This window comes from Ursus arctos, unplaced genomic scaffold, assembly GCF_023065955.2.
Source record: "Ursus arctos isolate Adak ecotype North America unplaced genomic scaffold, UrsArc2.0 scaffold_33, whole genome shotgun sequence".
NCBI classification, from domain to species: domain Eukaryota; kingdom Metazoa; phylum Chordata; class Mammalia; order Carnivora; family Ursidae; genus Ursus; species Ursus arctos.
In genome coordinates, this window is record NW_026623019.1 from 4,669,827 (window position 1) to 4,695,689 (window position 25,863).

Here is a 25,863-nt window from a genome sequence, read left to right on the forward strand (position 1 = left end):
AATATGACCTTTGGATAAACCAAATATTCAAATTAAGTGGAGATCAAGCAAACCAGGAGAAGGTGAGATGATTTTAAGTATCCCGTCATTATCGAAGCACGTTACAGGTAAGGTCTAATGAGAAAATGCCATCACAGCAACTGTCACTGCACTAACCTCCGTGTGGTGAGTGAGCTTGAATCCGCCATGATGGCATCAGACTCAAGGCAACACCTGGCATCTTCATTATTCAAATGAGCACAAGGATATCTTGCTCATTCAAACTGCACATTCTTGATGGACTATTAGAGGTAAGGGGTTCATTTATATTCTTATGACCAGCAGTGGTTTAGCAAAGGGCACAATTTAAAATCAAGCAATTAGAAGGAGTGAAATTTCTTATAACTTATCTCTCTTTAGTTATGTTATCATGAATGATTCTAATGACTCCATGTGAAGAGCATCACAATAATGAGGATGGAAATAAACAGGGAAACTTATAAAGCAGCACTTCTCAAAGTGCACTGCATCTTTTTTAGAAAAGCAAATTCCCTGTCTCCACCCCCAAACTCCTGGATCAGTAGTGGAAAAGTCCACATTTTTTTCAAGAATGAATGACACTTGGTTATCAGGGCATCATCAGGATAGATCATGGTGCTGACTGAGAGGCCAGATTCAAAAGGAATTCTGTCTTTGTAGGTATAAACAATGAGGTCGTGCATCTAGCAAAACACACAAAAACACTCCAGTAAATCAGGGTTTTTTGTTTTTTGTTTTTTAAGATCTTATTTATTTATTTATTTGAGAGAGAAATAGCCAGCAAGAGCGGGAACACAAGCACGGGGGGGGGGGGGTGGGAGAGGAAGAAGCAGTCTCCCAACAGAGAAGCCTGATGCGGGGCTCGATCCCAGAACGCCAGGATGACGTCCTGAGCCAAAGGCAGATGCTTAACGACTGCGCCACCCAGACGCCCCAGTAAATCAGGTTTTTAAAATAGTTTCTCTTCACATCATTATGAAAGATTTTCTGAAAGAAGAGGTTGAAGGAGTTTGGATGGGACATTTCCAACTCATATATTTTTGCGTTTGTTTTTTTTTTAATAGTGGATTCAATACCACTTGTAACACACACTGTTCTCTATGATCAGGTGGGTCCGAAATTAGCCTCCCCTTGTTCCTCTTGAGAGATGTGGTATTGTTGGAGTCTTGTCAGTGCCCAGGTCTTAGAGGACTTGAGGCAAAGGGAATGAGGATGAGGGCTGGTCCATCCACACCTTGAGCTTGAGGACCAGGAAGGCAGAGCCTTCTGTGGAGGGATGCGGGCACAGGGGCAGTTCTGATGGCTCGGGGCTTGGAGGAGCCTGAGTGAGGAGTACCCAGATGGAGAAGGGAAGGATTGAAACAAATTTTCCCTTCCTCCCCCAGTGAGGTTGTGTGTCTCTCTTCCTATTTCTTCATGTTTCGGAAAACATTTTGAATTGTCTGTTTTTAATTTCTGCTGCAAGAGCAACCTTTCTATCAAATTAAAATGTGAACTAAAAAAATTAATAACTAAGAGAGGAGGGGTGAGGCGGGAAGGGGTCTACACAGAATGAAGTGCCAGGTTCAGCCCAACCTGCCATCTTGGTATCTCTCAATTTAGTCCTGAGGGAGGTTCCGTGGCCTCTGAGGCATTTTGCTGTCCTCTCCAACTCAAGACATCTTTAATCATTTCTCCCTTCTTTCCCATATTTCAATTCTCCCTGTATTATGGTCAGAGACAGCCCCTTTCCCCGGATTTCGAGGATACAGACATCTGGTTGTTTCCTATTACTCATTCCCTTTATTCGACTGTCCTACATTTGTCCTTAACTCCCCATGCCCTGACCCCCACAGAAGCATAGGCCATGGAGGAGGAAGTCAGGAGGAACTCCGTGAGGACCAGGCCTGGGAAACACCACTGGATTGAAGGAGGAGGTTTGGGGTAACACTTAAGAGAGGGACCCCTGGAAAAGGCCATTCAAGGGCCTGCTTCCTGCCTCCTCCTTCAACACTCTTCCAACTCAAACCAACCTTGCTTCTGAACTTACCCTCGGCACACAGTGCTTTCATAATCTCTAGATTCACTTTTATTGCCAATAACCCTTCTCCTGACTTTTTCTCATTTCCAATACTTAGAAGAGTTATCTTTACCTTTGGAACCCCTTTGAAATGCTGATTGATGCCTGGCTCCTGAAACCTGCCATGTCCTTGCCTACTTCTGTTTATTTAAATGTTTGCCTATCACTTGCACACTACTGTTTCCACCATGGACAGGGACGCCCCGCCCCCTTGCTCATGCAAGCTCGCCTCCTCCACACGTCTGCTCATGTTATTCTCCAGCATGGAATGTGGCCCAGCATCGGTATTTCATAGCCAAATAAAGAGATTCATTTATTCGCAGCAAGAACACTCAGAAAGTAGGAAATGGAAAGAAATAAAATCACTGCAGATCTTGCTAACCTGTCTCAGTTTACTAAAATCTTTGCATTGTTTTCTAAACTGCTTTGCAGAGTCTTGCATTAAGAATATGAAATTTAAGGTCATAGGGAATCCAACGGGGCTACTGTATCCTGGTATAAATTGTAAGAATTTCTTTATTCTAGGACAAGCTATCCTGCCTGAGATGTCTATCACTACAGCCCAGGGTTTGGGGAAGGTCCTTAGTTGACCGTCTTGTGGATGGACGATGGAGAGACACTCAAAAATTGTGTGAAATCGTGTCCTAGACCATTGAGGAAGCTGCATAAGTAAGAGCACTCATCACAGAGAAGACGACAACATGACATGCAAAGTATGTTATTGCCATGGTCCTAAACCTTTTCAGATAATGCTGTCCAGTGAAGAGGAAGGGCCAAACACCAAGCCAGGAGGATGTGGGTTCTGCTCCTAGCTCAGCGTCTGACTGGAAAAAAAAAAAATTACCTAATCTCTCTGCTCATCAGTTTCTTCACCCAGGGTGTGAGGTGGGGGTTGTCAATGAGTTGTAAGACGCTATCATTCTGACTATTCAATATAAATACCTACAATCCTCATAGTTGTTTTACGAAAAAGGAACATATTGTACAAACACATATGCAGAATTGTTTTACTGTATTTCTATTACATGTATAAAAATCGTATTTAAATTTCCATGAAGACAATTATGTGTTTTCATTTTCCTTACGGTAATGTGTATTTTAGCTCCTTAAAAGTACCTTTTCTGGGGACGCCTGGGTGGCTCAGTCAGTTAAGCATCCAACTCTTGGTTTCGGTTCAGTTCATGATCTCAGGGTCATGGGTTTGAGCCCCGAGTCAGGCTCTGTGCTCAGAGGGGAGTCTGCTTGTGATTCTCTCTCCCTCTCCCTCTGCCTCTCCTGCTCATGCTCTCTTTCTCTCTCTCAAATAAATAAATCTTTAAAAAAAAAAAAAAAGTACCTTTTCTGGCTGCCGTCCATATGCCCCAAGGTTGTTAAGCCAGAGAGCCACTGGCCTGAAGCCATACGCATTTGATCCGATGCCCTACTGCCTTTCAGCCCTTGTGGGTTCCGTTTTCCCATCTATTTGTCAGGGTCACCGGATTCTAAGAGGCTTTGCCACGGCCTCCCAGGGACCAGCAGTGGCCGCATCATGGCATGAGATCCATATGTATGGAAACAACCACAGTCCAACTCCAGAGAAGATGCAAGGGGCATTTACCAAGGAAGCAACAGAATTTTGTGTTTGCATCTTAGGTTCAGGAACTATCAGAAGTACTTGTTTTTGCACCTGGCTTGTTGTCAACAGGGTAGCAGGGAGGCAGCAGAGAACCACTGTTTCAAAAGCTAAAAATCTCACTAAATCCTTAAGATGTTATGAAACAAAGCTTTGGTTCTGGTGCATGAAGCAGCCCCGCGAGTGTTTCCTGTGCCCTGGGTAATACTCCATAGAAGATAGGGCTCACTTTTTGGTGTTGTTATTGCTTAAGTTTCTTTTCCCCAATTTTTTTGTTGGCATTATTAATTTGCTTTATTTTTAAAGCTTGCAAAATGATGTATATATGTTGTGCAGGAGACATAAGGAATAAAAATAAAGGAACGCCTACGTGTAATCCCTCCACCTAAGAAAGAAAACTCACCCATGCCTTTGCGGGTCTCTTTTGGCCCATCTCTAATCCCATCCTGTTCATTATTCCCATTGTTCTTCTTTATAGTTTATTTGATATAAATATACTGCTAAATAAGCTATTCCTTTGATTTGAATATTTTTGAACTTCAAATAAAGGGAAGCATCTACTGTATGTATTCTTCGACTTGCTTTTTGGCTCAATATCATGTTTATAATATTAACTCTTATAAAGTCTCATTGTGGTTTATGGTCATTGCTCTATTATATCCCATCATAAAACTGTATTAAGCAGAAGTACCCATTCCAGTTGATTAGATTGGGTTTTTCCCCCCATTTTTGACATTACAATGAAAACAGCTGTGTATCTTCTTAGGATTTTGGAGACAGGGGCTGGAATTTCTCTAGGGTGTATACAGTACAATTGCTGTGTCCAAAACTTGATACATCTTCACATATACTAAGCTATGACACACTGTTTTCCAAAGTGGCTGCATCCTAATGTGCAGTTAAAAGACTCAGGAGGCCCATGTCACTGTGTATAGTCGGTGGTGTCACTCTTTTTAACTGTGTCCAACTTGGTGGTTGGGAAATGGGATCTCCCTAGGTTTTAATCTTCATTCCCTTCATTACTAAGGCAGCAAACAAAGAAAAATAATTTTATTTTGACAAACCAAAAGAAAAGATGGGAGGGGGCTACCTCGGATGAAGGATCAGAGCGGGGGTCTCCCATGGAGGGTTGTCTGTGTAGACATGAGTGACAAGATGGGCTGTGCCAGATAACCAGCTGGGGGCAGGGGACTGCAGACAGAGGGAGTGGTTTCTACCTGTTCCAAGAGGCAAATTCTTTCCTTTTAAGTGCTGTAACTAAGTATTCTTAGTTGATGAGTTAGAGACCTGGCCAGAGAGTCCTCAGCTAGATTAGAAGACTCAAACAGATGGTGTTGGAGAGGAAACAATGCTTAGGGTATGAAAAGGGGGTGGGTAGAGAGACATACATGGTGCCTACTATTCTCTTAATTAGGATCTGAATTACTTCGCATTGTAAGAAAAGGAAAAGGCACACGTGAAAACAAATTTTTTAAATCCTTGAGAAGAATTAACCTGGCATGAATCATGCAATATTTTAAGCTTAAAAGAACCATTAAGATCTTTCTAGATCTGCAGAATTAAATATATATATATATATATATATTTAATATATATTTTTATATATATATATAAAAACACATACATATTTGGTCTGTCAAATTTAAGATCTGCATGGTTTGTAGGACAATGCCTTGTCTGTGTTAAATCTAGGTGAAGCATTTCCAGCCCTTTGGACATGCCTCCTATTGTTCCCTAGTTTCATTATATGTAGCTGCAATGGATCATTCACTATCTGGAGTGAAAACCAATCCTTGCTTTCCTGCCTTGAATGTTAAGCTGAGTTGAGTGTCACCATTCACTCCTGGAAACCCACCTGTTATTGATCAATGGAGTCCAGAAGAGCCCAAGGGGAACCTTTCTAGCTTTTCTTAGTTAGTCACTTTGCATTCTCTTGGGAACAGATGCCAAGATGGAATCAGATATACGAGTGATTTGCCAGGGAAATGTCTGTGGAGAATAAAGAAGCAGCAGAGGGAGAGGAAAGCATTCCAACTGTGATGCAGGTCTGACACTTGAGAAAGGAGATGGGATGAAGCACGATTGGGCAAGAAGAGGCTCGGACTTCAGTGCAGCTCAGAGACAGCCTCAGCAGGTCTGATGGGGAGCTCCAGAGCAAAGGCTGCCCACTAGGGAAACCCCACATCAGGCCAGGAAAGCCCTGCTCTACCATCCAATCATTGGCTGGGAGAAGCCTGGGGAGAATATGGCCCCAGGATGAAGGTGAGTGGGGGCCCGAAAGTCCCAGAGGTGCAACAGCTGGAGGCTGTCACTTTCCCATGCCCCTCACAACAGGTTCTTTTGAAAGGGGGAGCTGAAAAACGTAGCTCTAAGGCTGCTTCACTAAGAAATATAAATCTATTAAACTTGCCAGACGAAGATGCTTACAGTCTTCAATGTCTGCATAACAATGAAGTATCATGAATACATCTGGGCTTCTAATCTATGTCCTTGCCTATCAATTATGATATACAAGAGTATCTCACTGCTGCTTCTAATGATGTTAAAACAAAATAAGGATTATTTGCCTGGCTCAAGGGATTAATATTTAGAACTTTGCTTTGTTTACAAACAAACTAAAAAACACATTTTCTAAATTTACGAATTAAACTGATGTAGAGACATGTTTGTATTCTGTATCCTCCGTCCTCTATTTACCTATAAGTACAGTGATTCTCCTTTGTGCTCCTATCCTCAGGCACTCTTAATTGGTTTACTGTAAAGAGTGTTTCTTCTGCAGGAACACATACTCATTATTTATTTGGACTTCACATAAAATGATTGCTATCCCTGACCCGGTGGTCCCAAACCACTCATGTGTGTCTAGAATGTTCTGTGCCTAGTGATGCTGTCGTATGATTGGGGAAACCAGCCCTCCTTCACTGTTTATTATGTGACATTCAGACCTCTCAGACTCCTCTGCTTCATTACTTTAGTCCTATTAACAACACATCCCATTAAAGCAGAAAGACACACAATGGGATTCAGATAAAAGAGGCCAAGCTTAACCAAGAGACTGGTTCTTTACCCCTCCATTTGTTTGCAATGTTCAGCTTATCTAATTTACAATTGGAAAGGAGTGGAATGACTCACTAAGAGCAGAAGTAAGTGGAGAAGAAAAGTTAATTAGTTAGAGCAAGGGTACAACAACTAGTATTAGGTCGGCCATCTGTGTGGGAGAATAGAATATGAACCCCTACAGGAGGTTTCTCTAACAGAGGTGATGCTGTCCGAGGAGGAGCAGAGAACTCTAGAATTGACATGCCTCTGTGAGGCCCACTATGTGACATTCCTTTACCCAAACTTCTTTCTATCTTACTAGAACCTCTCACTGCCCAGCATGGTTGCCTGCTTAGTCCCATGGCCACAGTAAACCTTCTGGAAAGAGAATAATTTTCCAGTTGGAACATCAGTATTCTTCGCTCTCCTTATGCCCCCCCTCTCCAGGTCCCTGACTCATGCCTAGGTACCTTTGTGCTTGAATGGCTCTCACTGACAACTTGACCTTCCTTTGCTCCTGTCAAGACTCCTCCAGCCCCCCTAAATAGAGACAAAGAGCGTTCAATGACAGTTGCAAAAAGACCCATCAAAAATAGAGCCCAAGTCACTATTAGAAGGCTCCTTGCAAACCAAAGAATTAGCTATTCTCGAAATCAAAACTCACAGTAGAAGCCAGACCTCCCAAAACCAAGGAAACTCCTTGACCGACAAATATACTAAGACAGACATTTTCCGAGGAAACTCTTCCTCTTTCACCACACACTGTCCCCTGCTCAGCCTTCTGTAGAGACTGAAACTTAACGGACCTAACGCACAGCAGCTGCTAACACCTGAGGCTGAGAAGCTCATCGGAAGAATGAGGCAGGATGCTTCACCACTCAAATGGGTTTTGGAGACACCCAAATTGGCCACTGGGTCTCTTCCTTGGTCCTTCACCCAAAATTTAGTCCACAGCCTTCATAAGATACGCATCAGTGCAAAGGAAATCTCAAAGATCTTCACAAATATTGGTGGCAATGATGATAACTAGCTCTTTTGCACAACCAGAAATAGGGACCATGTGTTCTTATTTCTGTGCTTTTGTCTGATGCGTGGCTGAAGTTTTAGAATTAAAGCTCTCTATTTGTGTCTGTCTGTATGTTTTTGTGTCTACAAATATGTAATAGTTTCCTACCTTTGGATGGTATTACAAAATTACACCACAAATTCCTTAAAAGGACTTCTATTCTGATTGCTTTAAAGATAAATAAACACTTACACAATAATGGAACAGTTCTAAAATGCTCAGAAATTTGGGAAATTCAACTTCCAATACTTTCATATGCTTTAAAAAATATTCTTATAGAAACTAACTCAAAGATTTTCAAAATTCAAGTTTACATAATTCAGGTAAGTCTTTGGCAAACAGGACTAGTTTGATATTGTTGGTTGAAAAAAACAGCAATGTTTTTAGCATCATACTTTCTTATTCTATTTGGGTATATTCTTCCTAACTTACAAAGGTTTCCTGATTAAATAAACTCGCCTGTAGCTACCAGTTGTTTCAGATTATTAAAAATGTGAATTTTTCCTTAACCAAATTGAACCATTTTTCCAACCAACCTTATTTCAACAGTACTTACGATTTGTAATATAAAAATAGTTCCTAAGCTCTTTAGGTAACTTAAAACCTTAAACTTATGCTAAACTGAGTTAATAGTATTCCTTAGATACCCAGGTCACTTATAAATAAAATACTGAAACTAAGCATAATTGTAATTCTATATACATTTTGTCTCTAATTTTTACATGGTACAGAGAGGCGACAGCCTCTTTACTCTCCATAACATTTTATATTAGTATTTCTCTTTCTCATTTATAGCACCCATCTTTTCAGATGCCTGATTTCCAGGTATCTCAAACAACTGATCTGAGAACTGAGGTCAAGAGATGCACCATTAATTTATTTAAGAGATGATTTCATAATTAAGCATAATTAAGGAACATATTGAACCCCTATGATTTTAGGGATAATTTTAGAACACTAGCAAAGTTGCAGAATATTGCACACAATTTCTCTACCAAGTTCCCAGTTTCCCCTAATGCTTCTATTTTAGCTCCTAACTAATGGTAGAATTTATAATTCCTTCCTTATATTTTTGTGGTTGCCCTAGAATTTACAATATGTATTTTTAAATAATGTAAAGCCACCGTGAAGTAACACTACACCCCTTCATGTGTAGTGCAGGGGCCTTATAACAGAGTATTGCCAATTCTTTCCTTCATCCCTGTGACATCACTGTCATTCATTTCACGTATCCATGTGCTATGACTAGGTAACACATTGTTACTATTGTCACTTTAAACAGTTACCTTTTTAGGGGCTCCTGGGTGACGCCCCTGGTTTGTTAGGAATCCAACTCTTGATTTCGGCTCGGGTCACGAGATCGAGCCCCACGTCAGGCTCCGCACTCAGCTCAGAGTCTGCTTGAGATTCTCTCTCTCCCTTTCTCTCTGCCCCTCCCCCCTACTCTCTCTCTCTCTCTCTTAAATAAACAAATAAATAAATAAATAAATACATCTTTCTAAAAAATAAACAGTTACCTTTTAGAAATCAGTTAAGAGGGGCGACTGGATGGTTCAGTCGGCTAAGCATCTGTCTCCCACTCAGGTCATGATCTCCGGGTCCTGGGATTGATCGAGCCCCACATTGGGCTCCCTGCCCAGCAGAGGGACTGCTTCTTCCTTCTTCGTCTGCCTCTCCTCACCACTCATGCGCGCTCTCTCTCTCACTCTCTCGAATAAATAAATAAAATCTTGAAAAAAAAAAAGAAATCAATTAAGAATCAGAAAACTCAAGGTTCCCATTCTGCCTTCATTCATTCCTCCCTAGAAGCTCCCCCCCCAGGTAGATCCAGCATTCTGATCTCTATCAGTTGCACCATGTTTAATGTTTGCGGTAACACGTGCCAGACGTTTCAAACTCCTCTAGTGTCCTTGTTTTTGTCTCCCCTCTTGACTTTGGGGCTTCCCTGAGTATTCCTCCCAGAGACAGTCTTTGTCTTGCAGGGCTTTTGGCTGTAACCCACTCTTTTTTTTTTTTTTTTTTTTATTTTATTCAACAGAGATAGAGACAGCCAGCGAGAGAGGGAACACAAGCAGGGGGAGTGGGAGAGGAAGAAGCAGGCTCATAGCGGAGGACCCCAATGTGGGGCTCGATCCCATAACGCCAGGATCACGCCCTGAGCCGAAGGCAGACGCTCAACCACTGTGCCACCCAGGCGCCCCTGGCTATAACCCACTCTTAACTAGCCTGGAGATTTGTAGGTGTCAGAGTAGATTGTCAGGGAGAGCAAGCTTTCTATAACCTGCCAGGAAGTCCCCATCTATAGTGGGCCTCTGTCTGGGGCTGTGGCCTTCACGAGCTTTTGTAACTCTGCTGCACGGATATACCTCTCTGCCTGTGCCCCTGCTCTTTGCTCTAACTGCAGCATTCCCAATCTATTTTTTGAGGCTCTATCCCCTGTTGATATGTTTCACCCACTCATCCTCTCCCATGAAAAAGGAAGGATGCAGGAGGCTGAAGTGGGGGACGATCTATCCCCTGACTGGGATAAGATTTCAGAATTGCATTCTGGCCACGTTCTTTCTCTTGGAGCGCACACTTCTGTTCTATAGAAAGCGCTGCACATATTTCCAAATAATTCTTATGCCCCCACTACCTTCTCCTTTCATTCACTCCCTTCCAAAGCCACCAGGGCACCTTTCTCCATCCTCACCATGGGAACCTACAGGGGTACTGACAGGGAAACCCCCAAAACTCTAGCCTCCTGGGTTTTCCCAACTAGTCACACCCAGCCTCCAGCAATTTGTCAAAAGAATCATTTACGTCTCCCTACCAGTCTGTGGCTACAGTGGTGCCTGCTACAGATCTCAGGAAGCAGCAAGCAGGTCTCAGTTCTTACCTCTCTGGATGTGCCTGCCTCTCCAAACTTCAGGGTGGCAATTAGCCTTGAAGCCTTGGTTCTCTGATGAGTCCAAGAAAAGCTACTGATTTCCAATTTGTCCAGATTTTGCTTATTGTAAGGCTGAAAGTGATGACTTCTGTAAGTTGCTTCCCTTGATGTTAACATCTTCTATAACCATGGTATGTCTGTAATGCTGAGAAATGAACATTGGTACTACACGGTTAGCTACAGATTTTATTCTGATTTCACCAGTTTTTCCCACTAATGTCCTTTGTCTCTCCCAGAATCCAAATAAGGATAATACATGGAATTTAGTTATATATAAGCTTACTCATCCTCAATTTGCGATACTCCCATAGCCCCTTCTTGTTTTTCAGGACATTTTCACATTTGAAGTTCTCTCATTTTGGATTTTTCTGATATTTTCTGTTAATTAGATCGGGGTTATGGTTTGGGGGAAGTATAGCACCCAAGGTGAGTCCCCTTTCTATGCGTCGTATCAGGACGTACATGACAACAACATGACTAATCACTGGAGATGTTAGCTTCATCACTTGGTTTAAGTGGCACCTGCCAGATTTCTCTGCTGAAAAGTAACAAAATTTTTTTTTTCTCAAATCTTTATCAGTTAGAAGCCGGTCACTAAATTCAGTGCCCAATCAAGGAGAAGGGAATTAAACTCTACCTCTTGGGGGCAGGAATATCTGCATATTAAGAATAATTTTTCTGTTATTTATTTTTTTCATATGGACTCACGGACATTTATTTTGTTCTTTGGAATTTGATCCAACACTACTTGCTTGTTTGTGTTGTTGCTCAATTTGTTAAAATTTTCTGGTTTAATCTTTGTTTGAGCTTATAACTTATTCAGTCTGTGTCTGCCCTAAGTAAAGTAATGCTGAGCTCTTACTTCTACCTGTGAGTGCCTGTCACTCTCTAGATTTCATGTTGCTTGTTTTCCCGTAACATCAGTTCTCTGCTGGGTTCACAAAAAGTAATTAATTTCCAGCAATGCTCTTTCCAGCTCTCTATTTCTCTGAAGTCATTTGCTAGACTGATATCTGTCAAAAACACCTTTCCATTTATCCATAAAAATGTCTCCAAAAAGTGTCTGATAAATCATGATCCGAGAGCTCACATGAGAATAATGGGTGTATAATTACAATATGAGTTCTGACTCATTGGTTCTATGTGCTTTGAAATGTTTTGATCCAGGCTGGTGCCATTAAAGAAGATAAAAATAGAGAGAATATTTCTTAATGTTGCTTCAATTCTCTCCCTTTGCACCACTCCCATTTGTCCCTCACTTACAGAACCTATTACACACACAAAGCCCATGACTCGGCTTGTTTTATATCCATACTATCCATCATGCTCTTTGGCCTTACAGCAATAGACTCTCTCCCTACTTTGTCCTCAGTGGAGAATATAGTAAATTATCAAAAACAGAAAGCTCACATTACTCCCATAAAGTGTAGTTAACAAGCAGGGGGAATGTTCATGCAACACCCCCATCAATCAGCCCCTGTGCCGAAGCAGAGCAGTAAATATCAATGGTAAAAAATAAATAAACAAATAAAGGCTCTTAAAATGGGCACACCTCCCAGGATCTTAGAAAGAAATGCAACATGCATTTAGGACTCAGAGACGTTTAAAGGTTAGAACAGGTCAGGAAGAGTAAAACTAATACCATTTCACAGATTTGAGCAATTGCCTTGGGAAGAATCCATTACATAAAACACCTGTTAGATGCTGAGGAAGTCATATGGAAATGGACTATCTTGTCTGATAAAACACTCTAAAAATGTATTCTGGAAAGGGATGCAAGATGGCTGCGAAGGAAGATCCTGAATTCATCTTCTCCCATAGACACACCAAATCTACAACTACGTGTGGATCATTTCCCTGTGAAAAAGATCTGAAATCTGGATGACAACCAAAGGATGAAAGAACCTCATAGAGACAGGTAGGAGAGGCAGAGATGTGGTCTTCACAAAAAACTCAACCCCCAGAGCCCCAACACTATAGGGAAGGCTCTCACCAGTCTGGTGCTTCTTCTGGAAGAGTGAGGGGTTGGTGCCTCACATCAGGCACTCCAGCCCTTGTGATCTGCACCAGACAGATGAGCTCCCCGAAGATGCCTGGCTTAGAAAACCAAGATGGATGAGGGATCCGAAGTACTATAAGAAACTGAGATTCTCCTTCTAAAGGGCTCATGCTTGGTCTCGCTCACCCTGGGATTCTGTTCAAACGCACTGATTTTTAAAGTGCCTGGACTGTATGGCAAGGAAGTTCATTTGTTCATCTGAGGGTATCTGCCCAAGGGACAGGGGAGAGTCAGGGGTCTCTCTAGAGACAAAGGTCCTGGAAGACAGCATTTGTGTGCTGTCCACCTACCCTGCTAGCACAGGTAGGCCCACTGAGACACAGTACCTTCCTGCTGCCTCACTGGGAAGGGTGGGGGCAAGCAGTCACACCACTGTCCCACTGCCTTGCTGAGGCGAGAGAGAGCAGGTGGTAGCAGCAATTCTTTACTCCCTAGTTAGGGCAGGCTAGTGTGAACAGTCATGACATTTCCTGCCCCCAACCTAGGGCCTGGGACAGGGCATTCTCTTGCAGCATTGCTGAAATCCATAAGCGCATGCAGTCAATGCATTTTGCTGTTCTCTTTCTGAAGCCAGAGAACATGCCTTGCCCCCAACACATACCAGCTGCCCTGCCAAAGTCAGTAGGCATGAGCAAACCACACAGGGGATGCCCCTTGTTTGCCTGGCTCTGGTGGCCAAGGGGGCTGGCGTTCCTGAGCTCCAAGGAACTATAACAAATGCAAAGACACTTCTTGGCAGGCCAATACCCTCAGGGCACCACACAGACAGCAGGCTGACACAACCTTAGTCTTCCTGTGCAAAAGGCCTATTTACTTATCCTGGAGCTTCAACCTGACGGACAAGCTTCAGGTCTCCTAGACATCTAGAGGTTCCAGGGGTGCTCCCGGGAATGTAAGTGGAGAGAAACCATCCTTGTGCACCCCTTGGCCTCACTACAGCTCTACCAAACATCCCAGAAGGGAGCTTACACACTTATCTGGAGCCCTGATGTTTGAAACTGTCACCCAGGGACACCTTCAGATCTCCCAATCTGGAGTCCAGCTGGGTTTACGACTGTCACCCCACAGGACTATGTATATTTGCACACTTTAAAAGCTTCTGCCTGAAAGTCTAACTTCCAATCAGTCTAAAACTAAGTGTTAAATAAGATCCCTCTCCTTGGAACATTGACAGGTTTTGGCACACCCTCAACAATGGGGACATATCAAAAATCAATCAGACCGTTTAGACAATCACAAAGGTTAGGAGACAACCAAGAGCTAGGACAAGGGCGGCAAGAAATTTTATCTCCTACACATGGCAACTCTTCAACACTAAAAGAAGTAGTTGTTTTGCCAAATATATAGAAACACAGAAAGTCAAGGAAAATGAGGAAATAGAAATGTGTTCCAAATAAGAGAATAAGATAAAACTTCAGAAAAACCTTAATGATATGGAGATAAGTCATCTACATGTAATGAATTCAATTTGATGGTCATAAAGATGCCCATGGAACTTGGGAGAAGAACGGGTGAGCACAGTAAGAACTTCACCAGGAGCAGGAAGTATGAGAAAGTACCAACCAGAAGTGACAGAGATGAAGAATACAATTATTACACTGAAAAGCACAATAAAGGGGTTCACCATTAGACTGGATGAAATAGAAGATAGGGTCTGTGAGGTAGAAGACAAAGCATTGAAATTCACCCATGAAGAGCAGCAAAAAGAAAAATGAATTTAAAATGTTAAAGATAATTTAAGAAACTTACGTGACAACATCGAGCAAAATAATGTTCAAATTAAAGAGGTCCCAAAGGGAGAGGAGAGAGAGAAAGGTGCAGAAAACTTATTTGAAGAAATAATGGCTGAAAACTTTCCTAACCTAGAGAAGAAAACACACATCCAGGTCCAGGAAGCAAAGGGAGTTTCAAATTAACAAAAAAACACAAAAAAAACAAAACAAAACAAAAATGCTTGAAGAGACCAACATCAAGACACATTATAATCTGAATGTCGAAAGTTAAAGATAGCGAATATAAAAAACAGCAAAAGAAAAGTGATTTATTATGTTCCAGGAAAATGTACCCATTAGGCTATCAGCAGATTATTCGGCACAAATTTCTCAGGCCAGAAGAGGGTAGCGTGACATATTCAAAGTGCAGAAAGAGGGGCACCTGGTGGCACAATTGGTTAAGTGTCTGACTCTTGGTTTCAGCTCAGGTCATGATCTCAGGGTCCGGCTCCATGCTCAGCCTGCTTGGATTTCTCTCTCTGTCATCACCCACCCCCCTCAAATACATAAATCTTAAAAAAAAAAAGAAAAAGAAAAAGAAATGTTGGCTGACTGTCTTTCTGACCTGCCTTTCTTTCCAAAGTGCAAAAAGAAAAACTTCCAACCAAGAATACTTTATCCAGCAAGGTTATCATTCAGAATTAATAAGGAGATTAAGAATTTTCCAAATAAGCAACTAAAGGAGTTGATTACCACTAAATTGGCCTTATAAGAGACGTTTAAAGGACTTATTTAAACTAAAAAGAAATGGCATAATTAACAAGAAAATACATAAAAATAAAATCTTAATGGCAAAAGTAATATGCGGTATATGTATAGCAAAGGTAGTGGATAAATCATTTATAAAGCTCGCATGAAGACAAAAATAGTAAAATTAACTAAAATACAATGATTAGCTAAAAATTCATAAAATAAAAAGGTCTATGTGACATCAAAAACATTAAACATGTGGGGAAAGAAGTGAAAATGCAGCATTTTGAAATACGTTCCCATTTAAGTTACTAGCAACCTAAAATAGACTGTTACATACATACGGGGCTACATGTGACCCTCGCGGTAACAACAGGAAAAAAAAACTTGTGGTAAATAGATAAAAGAAAATGAGAGGGGAATCCAAACATAGCACTAAAGAAAGGCATCACACCACAAGGGAAGAGAAAAAAAGAAAAAGAAAAAAAGAACAGAGAAACAACTACAAAAAAGAGCCAGGAAGGAAACAAAATGGCAATAGGACGTACGTATTCATAATTACCTTAATGTAAATGCACTAAATTCTCCAACCAAAAGACACGGAGCAGTGGGGTGGATAAAAACCAAGGTTCTTCTATCCACTGCCTATAAAAGACTCATTTCAGAAACAAGGACACGCACAGACTAAATGTGAAAGGACGGGCAAAGATGTGCCATGCTCATGGAAACGAAAAGAAAGTTGGTGTAGTTGCACTCTCATCAGACAAGAGACTTCAAAGACCATAACAGAAAACAAAGAAGAGCATTACATAATGATAAAAGGGGCAGTCCAGCAAGAGAGTATAACACAAACAGAAGCACCAAAATATATAAATATTTACAGACCTAAAGAGGGAAATGGACAACCATAACTAATAGTATAAGACTTCAACACTCCATTTACATCAATGGATAGGTCATCCACACAGAAAATCAGTAAGAAAACATTGGCCTTAATTATTGGGGTGAATGGATAAAGATGTCTCTCTCTCTCTCTCTCTCTCACACACACACACACACACACACTTGAATACTATTCAGCCATAGAAAATAATGAAATCTTGACAGTTGTGATAATGTGGATAATGTTGAGAATACTATGTTAATAAGAGAAAGGTAAATACCACATGATTTCTCTTATATGCGGAATCAAAAACAAAACAAAACTCAGATTCATAGATACAGAGAAGACGTTGGTGTCCGCTAAGGGGAGGAACTCCCTGCAGGGTGGGTGGTGGGGGAGGGGCTGTGGTCCAGCCCCCTCCTCTTCTGTCCCCTCCCCCTCCCTCAGGAGCCCTTTGTGACCAGACCACAGCTCTGTGATGTGGGCCAGGGCTTGTGTCCGCCAAGTACACGCCCAGGGCTCAGTTGCCTGAGGGAAGCAGTGCGATCTGGCACTAATGCATTTTAGAGGAAAGAGATGGAGAATTACCTCTTCCCTCAGAAATGCATTACTGGTGGTTGGCTGAGCTCCAGTCTCTGTTCCTGGGCAATTAATATCATCCTTGCCCTCCTGTGTGGACTGGGGCTCTTTTTTCTATTACTCTCCTATTTCCAGCCTGATGCATCCTTACCACCACGGACGAAACACAGAAACAGCAGGAAGGTAAGGAACCCTTGGCCCAGACCCAGCAGGGAATGATTCTATCTTCTTTTCTGTAACTATTTCCATTTTCCTGAATCACTGGAGAGACTCCTGAGATAGGAACGAATAGAACACCGTCCATCAAGGGACAAGCCAGACTAGGCAGGGGTTAGAGGGGCACAAGGATTTCTACCCGAAGATCTCAGGCCAGGGGTCCAGGTGTGGTGGAGAGCTCCAGGACAACGTCCCAAACACAGTGACCAGTGGCCGAGGACCAGAAACTACCAGAAGCTAAGAGCGGCATCTCTAGCAGAGGTCAGGCCCCCGAGCACAGGTTCACCAGCCACCTTCCCGGGGCAGGTGTCTCAGGGAATGTTCCTCTGTCGGGGCTGATTGAGGGCAGTGCTGAGCCAGAGGCCCCGAGCAGCGGCTGGAGTGGGGCTCTGGCCTCGGGAAGCGGGGTCCTACGTGAAGCAGCTCAGAGGCACCCACAGGTCCGGGAATGTGTGTGTTTCTTGAGCAGAGTAATAGTGACAAATTTCTCACGTAGAAAATCCTTCTGTACATTCTTCAAAGAAGGAAAACTGAAAACACTTTTATCCATTTTGAAAAGGAAATGAGTAAAACAAAGGAAAACCACAGCCCCCCCTTAGTGAAATGTAGGAAGTCACCTTGTTCACCAGCAGCAGCGAGCATCTGCTGCTGGGGGTGGGGGTCCCAGCCTCCCCGTGTTCTCTCATCTCAGCCTCAAGTGGAGCCATGGAGACGGAGAAGCAGCAGCAAAAAGAAAAACCAAACTCTGAAAGGTGAGCGCCTGCCAGTCAGCCCTGAGCGCCCCGGTTCCTCCGTCCCCCCTGCTCCGAGGGGCCAGCTCCACTGTCTCCAGGACACCAGGGTCTGAGCCTGTCCCTCAGGAAACGGAGCCCTGGCGGGGGGAGGGGGGGGCTCCCGGGAGGACGAGCGGAACCCGGACGCTCCCCAGATTCTGGGCCAGAACGAAGCCCCAAGGTGCTGGAAACGGGTGTCACCCAGCAGGAGCCACAGGGCCTTTTCGGGGAGGTGGGACCTCCGGCTCCAACTGTGGACAAGTTGTCCAACTTCACTCCTCTGTGAGGAGGCGACCCGCTCCTTTCTCCCCCAGCAAGGACATGAATGGGGAAGCACTTTGTAAAGGACAAAGCGATCCCCATCATGAGCCTTGTCATCACTGTGAGGGCACGTGGCCCTGGACAGTGATGTTTGGGGCTCCCGAGTCTAATCCCCCAAAGGTCTCCCCTAAAGGGACATTGCACCCAGCCTCCTGTAGGACCCCTGGGCCCCCGCCTTCATCTGTGACCCAGTCTCCTGTTTCCAGCTTGCAGAAATTTCCAGAAAGAACTGAAAGAGGTTCACAGCTTGGTTTCCCTTCTGCAAAGGTAAATAATCTTCCCCCTTCTCTCCTGGGTGGTTCTCCTAGAGTCTATGGTGTGACCCCAGGGCTGCAGGCACCCTGGGGCTGTTCTGGGGGGCTGGGTGGAGCCATGGGGACAGAGTGTGGCTGAAGCCCTGGGGTGAGGGACAGCAGGAGCATTGTGAAGTGGGTGTGGGGGCTGGGAGGAGCCATGGGGACAGAGTGTGGCTGAAGCCCTGGGGTGAGGGACAGCGGGAGCATTGTGAAGTGGGTGTGGGGGCGTGGCAGGCCGTGGGGCCCACCCTCCTGGCCCCGGCTGCTCCTGGCTGCAGCTCATACCTCCTGTTCCCTGCAGCCATCTGGGGAAGCTCGCTGACCAGGGGGGCTTTCATCAGCTCTTACATCAAGCAGCCACTGGGCACGTGCGCAAAGCAGCGCCTGCTGGAGCCCATCAACCATGCAGGGAGCCTGTGGAAGATGCTACTCCCACCGTGGCCCCGTCACCTTCCCCCGCTCCTCTGACAGGAGGCCTTCCACCTCTGGCCTCCCCCCTGCCAGCAGGACCTCAAGAAGACAAATCTAACTTAAAGAAAATCCTACTGGACACAGTCAGAAAGAGCTTACTTCCATGTAATTCCTATTTGGCATCTCTCATTCCATCCATCTCAGGCCTTGGCCATGCAAGCTACCCCATTTTATCCTTTTCCTGGTGGTGGGAAAGTACCAAGTCCTTGTTCTTGCCTAGCTCATTACAGCACAAGTGCCAGCAAGAACACGTGTCCTGCCATGCACCAGAGGCCTCGTTCTGGGGTGGCCTTACAAAGCAGATAGAGACTCTTAACCCCTCATTTGTCAATCCGGATGTCCAGAAGCTGCTTGAGATACTAATCACCAAAAGGGTAGAACTGAAGACTTGGAAGGAGAAGGAAAAGGGTGGGTCAGTTGTCAAACAGTGGTGCCCAGATGACCACATGAGCTCTTTGGGGACTATGCAGAAGTTGCTGGGTGCTAAGCAGACCACCGCCACCCCTCAATCCTTCTGGAACATGAACAACAAACCAGAGCAGCTGGCTGGTCCTCAGCCATTCTCATCCCCCAAGGTCTTGGAAGACCGCTTGAAGCAGAAATGCAGCCAGCTCTTCTGGGGTCTCCCCTCTCTGCACAGTGAGTCCCTGGTGGCCACTGCCTTGGTCTCTAGTCGCTCTTCTTCACTACAGATTCCCTCTGTTTTATTCAACGGGATCTCTAATAGCTTGCCAGTTCTAATCCAGGATCAAATATCTTCACGGTTTTCCCACGCCCCACCCTTGTTCTGCTGTGGAATGCAACCCCAACCCTCGACACTAAACTTGCCCCAGCCCCAGGCCCACCTTGCACCCTCTGTCCCAATCAGACCACCTTCTCTCCCATCCCAGAGGAGGACCTGTGGGGTACCTTGCCCTTCATCCCAGAAGAAGACACGATTCTTCATCCCAAAAGAAATTCAACAACTGGAATGGCCCTCGTTGCCAAAGCAACAAGAAAGGGGGAAGACTTTACCTGCTATGATGAAAAGATCTCCGAAATTCTTTAGCCAAGAGCCTCCCCAGCTTCTGGAGGACAACCAGGCCTTCCAGGCTGACAGGTCAGTTTCCACCTTTCAGGGGGACTTTATCGTCTTTAATCTCCAGAAGCAACAACTTCAAAGGAGGCTCAACAGGGATAAACAGCAAAGCAACCTGCCCCACAGGATTCAACTGTCTCTGGAACTGATATGGCCTCAGGATGAATTCCCAGGGGTGAGTCATGCACAGGGAAAGCAGAGGCTTTCAAGGCCCTTTGTGTTTAAAGGCAAAAGCAGCCAGGCTACACGGAGGACCAGGTCCAGGTACCCTAGAAATTCCCATAGGAAGGGTCAAGCAAGATCCCAACTAGAGAAGAACTTCGGTAAGGGTCTACGGCAATGTCTAAAGAGGACCCCAACAGATCTCTCCAGGGTCTCAGCCAGGTACCCAGTGAAGTTTCTAGAAACCAACTCTGAGAAGGAGTTACAAAGACCCTTGATAAGGACCTTGAAGAGTGACCCAGGAAAATGCTTAGCCAGGGGCCCAGGTAAGAAACATCTAGAAAAAATCTTAAAGGTTCATTTGCACAGGAAATGGGGACAGATCAATGAGGGTCTGATCCCTGTGAGTGTGCGTCGATCCTGGTTTATGGCCAACCATGCTTTGCCCAAGTCCCACCCTCACATGGAAATCAGAAATCTAGCATCCTCGAACGATCAGAAACCCAGCGTAAACACCTCCCGTGAGCTGTCCTTCCTTAGTCCTTACACTCAACAGAGGCTGGAAACACACATCATAAGGTTTCGGGTGAGGCATAGGTGGGACCTCCCTCTCCAAGGCTCTGAGCCCATAGATCTCAAGCTATGTGAAACTCAACCCTTGTCCCTTTCCCAGTCCCCCTTTCCCTGCTCAGCCACCTTTGTATCTGGGGCCCACTCGAAAGCCAAGTTCTACAAGTTCTTAGGAAAACCTCAGCCCCATCCAGGAGGGAAGGGGATAACAGAAGAGTCCATTCCCACCTCAGGGAGTCCCCTGCCTGTTCCCTCACCCACACGTGAGGAAATCCAGCAGGCCCTGGGGGGGACCTCACCTGGTGATGGCCATGAGTCCTCGGAGACCCCTTTATCAGGACAGGAAGGCAGATCACCTTCTTGGACCTCCACACTCAGCCTAATAAACAGAACCCCACAGAGCAAGACTGTTATGGGGGCCAAGAAAGACAACTTGGAACCAAGCCAAAGTTTAGTACTGGCCAGGAGTGAGCTAAAGGAGGAGAGTGGGGGTCGGGCCTCACCAGACAAGGTAGCAATACTAGAAATGAAGTTCAAGTCCCAACCTCCAAGGGCTAAAGTGGCCATTGAGGCGATGGAGGCTGAGAAGACCCCTGCTTGGAAAGTCATCTTAAGACCCAGTGTTCTGGCGAACAACCAAACCATTTATGTGGATCTGAGGAGATCAGGATCTCCAAGCACTCGTAAAAGCCCCTCACCACCTACAGAGTTGCTTGCCCAAGATCCAAAGGAGCCAAGCCTTAAAACAAAGGTTAGTAAGTTTGAGGTCCAAGAGAAGGCAGAGTCAGAGAACCAGCCTCAAGGCCATACCACTGGTGTGCTGCTTCAAGATTCTCCCAGGGACATCCTCCTTCCAGACTTTGCCACTGGCATGTTTGTCCAAGACCGTGACACCAATGTGATCCTGCAAGACACTCAAACTAATGCTCTCCTTGCTGCAGACACCCTCACCACTTACAAGTCACCCTTCTGTTCCCAGAGGGAACGAGCCAGTGGAGATACACCAGCTTCCCCGGTGCCACATGACCTTAGATCAAGTGGACCGAGCAGTGAGGGGCAGCAGGAGCCCAGCATACCAAAAGTTGAGGAGCCATGTGAAAGCCAGAACAAGAGTGACTCCACTGATGAGACAGAGGACCAGAAGAGTCCCAGACCAGAAAAGCATGAAGAAGGGTTTGCAGAACCATCAGGAATCAGGGCTTCCCAAGCTAGTGGGACAGGCCACCCTCCCCAGGTCAGAGGAACAGGAGAGAGCTTTGGGAGCAAATACCTCCAGCTCATGCCAGCCAGACAGATTTTTCCAGAAAGCCACTTTAGAAAAAGGATGAGGAACTTCCTACAGTACCTTAATCTCAATAGAAAAGGCAAAGGACTGGAAGATCCCCTTCAAAAATGCACATCTGCATCAGTCCCTGCCCAGAGCCAGGTACCAGTCAGAAGCAGATCGGTTACGGACAGCAGGGCTGTTGAAGCTCAGACGATAGTGACAGCTGTGGGACGAATCCTGGTGGAGAAATTGGGACTTCAGCAAGGAATTCGTGCCTCAGGGATAAATCAGCACAAAGAATTCCAGGCCCCAGTACGTGGGCAGTCCTGCCACCACAGGGTTCTCTCCTCCCCAGACCAGAGGAGAGTGATGAGAGAGACAGCCTCCAATCAGGAAGCCACCCCCAAGGGTTACAGCTGCCCTAACAAGAGCCAGCGGACCAGAGACAGGGACAGCCGGTGGGAAGGCCTACCCAGGGAGCTGGGGTCCCTAGGCAGACCCAGCCAGCACAGGCCCACAGTGGCAGGTGCCTCAGGCCATGCTCACCATTACCCAACACGCAGTCTTCAAAAATGTGTCCCATCCCATCAGGCAGAGTATACTTCTCAGACCTTTCCTGGTAGGAAAGTTTTCCTTCAAGAAAACATTGAGTATATACAAAGAAAGCCTATTGTTCCTCACATTAGCACATCCACTGTGTGCTAATGGAGTCTTCCTACCACAATTGTTATTGCTTCCCCCAAATATATGTTTTTTTCTCATGAGAGGTGCTGGCCTCTGTTTGTGCCCTGCTGGGGGGAAGGGAAGGATCAGGGTCTGCTCTCCCCAAGGGCCTGCTTTGGCTTCCAGAAAGGGATGGGGCCTTGGAGGGAGGGTGGTACACCCCCATCCCCTCCCACACACGCCTTCGGTTTCCGTGACATCATCATTAGGACAAGATGAACAAGACCCCAGCCCAGGATCTCTCCCTGATGAAGCTGGGTTGACATCAGCCTGGAGCCCCTCTTAGCTCAGTGTCACCCCTCTCCTTTCTCACACTCTGGAGCAGCAAGGGAGGAGCAGACTCGGTTCCAAGGGTGTGCAGGTAGGGAGCACAGAGGCCACTAGGACCAGTCTGCCCTGCCCCAGAGGAGCGACAGGCCCTGTTCACCTTCTGGGGGATGGAGGAGGGGTGTGTCTGTGAGGCAGGGGGACACTGCACCTAGGCTGGGATGCCAGGAAGGAGGCAAAGGGACTCTGTGCCCATACCTGGTGTGACGACCAAGGACCCGTGGTGTCCCACTGCCACCTACAGGCCCAGATAAGTCGGAGGCCCCATGGCTCTCCCCTCAGGGTCTTCACCCCACTCCAGCTGCCAGCCCAGGTGGAGAGAAGCCACCTGAGGCTCCCACACAGAGGGCCAGGCGCCCAGAGGCAGTAAGGCCTTTTGGGCAGGGAAGGTTAACTTCTGCACAATTTGATAAGCTTGCACGGGGTCGGGGCCTTGGGACAGACTTGTAGTCTATGACCTTTACTAGCATGTGTGGCCCAAAGACCACTCCCAGGGGACTGGTGGGGACTCAAAGGCCAAGAGACTGGCCTGGGTCACCTAGCAGGTCTTGCCTGGCTCCCCATCTTGGTTACCCCAGAGCCGGGAGGGAGAGGAGTCCATCAGCTAGGTTTTGTCCCACACCCGGCTGGGAGGGACCTGTCCAGAATGAGGGTGCAGTCCAGGAGGGACCCCCCTGCTCCCAGCCCAACATCATCCTTTGGGCGCCCCCCCACACATCACTCGCATGGTGGAGAGTCCCGTTCCAGGAGGGACCCCTGATCCAGATAGCAGCAGGCATGGCTCTGCCCCCACGCTGTCAAGACCCCACATGTGGGAGGGGACCCGGGGTGCAGGGCAGAGTGGGCACGGGCCTGCTCTGCCGCTGCTTCTCTCTGGAGCCAGGTCCTGCCTCTAGGCCCCCAGGGTGGGCCCAGCAGTGACAGTGCAGCCAGGACCCAGGGGAGGCGGGACCAGGACAGAGGGCGCCCCGGGCCCTCAGGAGCTCAGAAGAGGGTGACCCAGAGCAGGGTCCCTGAGTCTGGCTGCTGCTAGGTCCTCCCAGTGGCACCGGAGGTGAGTTCTGGGATCTGGGGAGCCCGACGTGTACCTCACGCTCCTGTCGGGAGAAGTGCTATGGACAGGATGCTGGTGGAACAGCCAGAAACAGGAAGGAGCAAGTCCCTTTGCCCTTCTCCTGCCAGACGGTGCAAGGAGGCCAGAAAGGGAGAGCCCCACGCTGAGAGACCCCCAAGAGCCCTCTGACAGGGACCCACAGAGACCTCTGACGGAGACCCACACAGAGACCTCTGACGGAGACCCACACAGAGACCTCTGACGGAGACCCACACAGAGACCTCTGACGGAGACCCACACAGAGACCTCTGACGGAGACCCACACAGAGACCTCTGACGGAGATCTACACAGAGACCTCTGACGGAGACCCACACAGGGACCCACACAGAGACCTCTGACGGAGACCCACACAGAGACCTCTGACGGAGACCCACACAGAGACCTCTGACGGAGACCCACACAGAGATTCCACACAGAGACCTCTCCCGGAGACCCACACCAAGATCCCACACAAAGACCTCTGACAGAGACCTCCTACAGATACTTCCCACAGAGACGTACACCAAGACTTCTTATAGAGATCCACACAAAGCCCACCCAGACCCTACACAGAGACCTTTGACGGGGGCCAACATCAAGAGCCCGCATAGATACCATATCCAGGGATCATCCACAAAGACCTCCCTCACAGATCTTACACAGAAACTGTCACAACGGCTAACACCAAGAGACTTCACAGAGACCTGTGACAGAGATCCACAGAGACTTCACACAGAGACACCTCAGAAACAGATCTGAATACAGAGACCCACACACAGATCCGCATAGTTCACACAGAGGCCTCCCAGTGCCCCGCAGACACCAAAGACAGACCTTGAACAGAGGCCTCACCTCCATTCTTAGGGGCCTGAGTAGCCACCCAGTGACAGGCCCCTGCATGGATCTGAAGCCACTTAGCAAATTGGCAGTGCAGGGGAGTATCTGCAGCTGTGCTCCCCAGAGAAAATGCTTGTGTATGTTTTAATTATGAAAAAGACGTAGATTCCCCATGTAAACCTGAAAAATCCTTTCCTTCACAGAAAATTTTCATCAGCTTGAGCTCCGACCCACAGTTTAAAGAATCAGAAACTGAAAACGAACAAAATTTTGCCATCGTCTAATGAGGGAAGAACTCTTATTTGTCCAATTTTAGTTATTGTTTAGTAAAACGGCATCAGGGGTCACATTTTTTATTTTGTTAGGGACAAGTCCCTACCCTCAAAGCAACTTCTTCACGTTGGAAATGATGTAGGGAGGCCTAGAGAAACTGGAATGCAGGACGGAATGAACCGGCCAAGAAGCGTCTGACTCACGCTGTATGGACAGCACATTATTTGGCCCAGAACAGCTTGTGTTAGGGTTGTGAGGCTTTATTTTTAAATCAAACAATTCACAGTATCAAACACATGAAGCTGTTTTAGAAATGAGGCAGTTTTGGCAATATTTCTATTATATCCTCTGGCTTGCTTATATTTACTGTTAATAACATGAAATAATTACATCTTTTGGGGGGGGCTCCTTTTAAAATATGGTAATATCCTTAGATGATATCATGTATATCTCCAGAATAAGAAAAAAATCCTAATGCTCAGCTAAGGTAGCTTAAACTTCTGGACAATTCAGAAAGTTTCATATTTTGCATAATCCTAAGGAATGCTCATTTTCTAAGACTCAGGAAGTCAGGCTCTGTTTTATATTATCAGGCTAAAAAAAGGACACATTGTTTAAAATAATTTTGAAATCTTACAAAATATTTCACTTAGTTGGTGCTTGACATATATATTACCTCAATTAAATTACTTGGGAATTGGCATTTTAACATCTGTTAAAGAAAGTATACATTTAATCAGCATTTCATT

The 25,863-nt window shown here is 45.8% G+C and overlaps 1 protein-coding gene across 1 annotated transcript; it reads left to right on the plus strand.

Annotated features, from left to right (window-relative positions):
• Positions 1-17,627: 17,627 nt before the first annotated feature.
• On the plus strand, positions 17,628-25,125 carry LOC113270234 (spermatogenesis-associated protein 31E1-like). The gene is made up of 3 exons (XM_026519382.2): positions 17,628-17,674; positions 18,614-22,172; positions 25,045-25,125. Exons 1-3 carry the CDS (start codon positions 17,628-17,630, stop codon positions 25,123-25,125), a joined length of 3,687 nt encoding a protein of 1,228 aa, XP_026375167.2.
• The last annotated feature ends 738 nt before the right edge of the window (positions 25,126-25,863 follow it).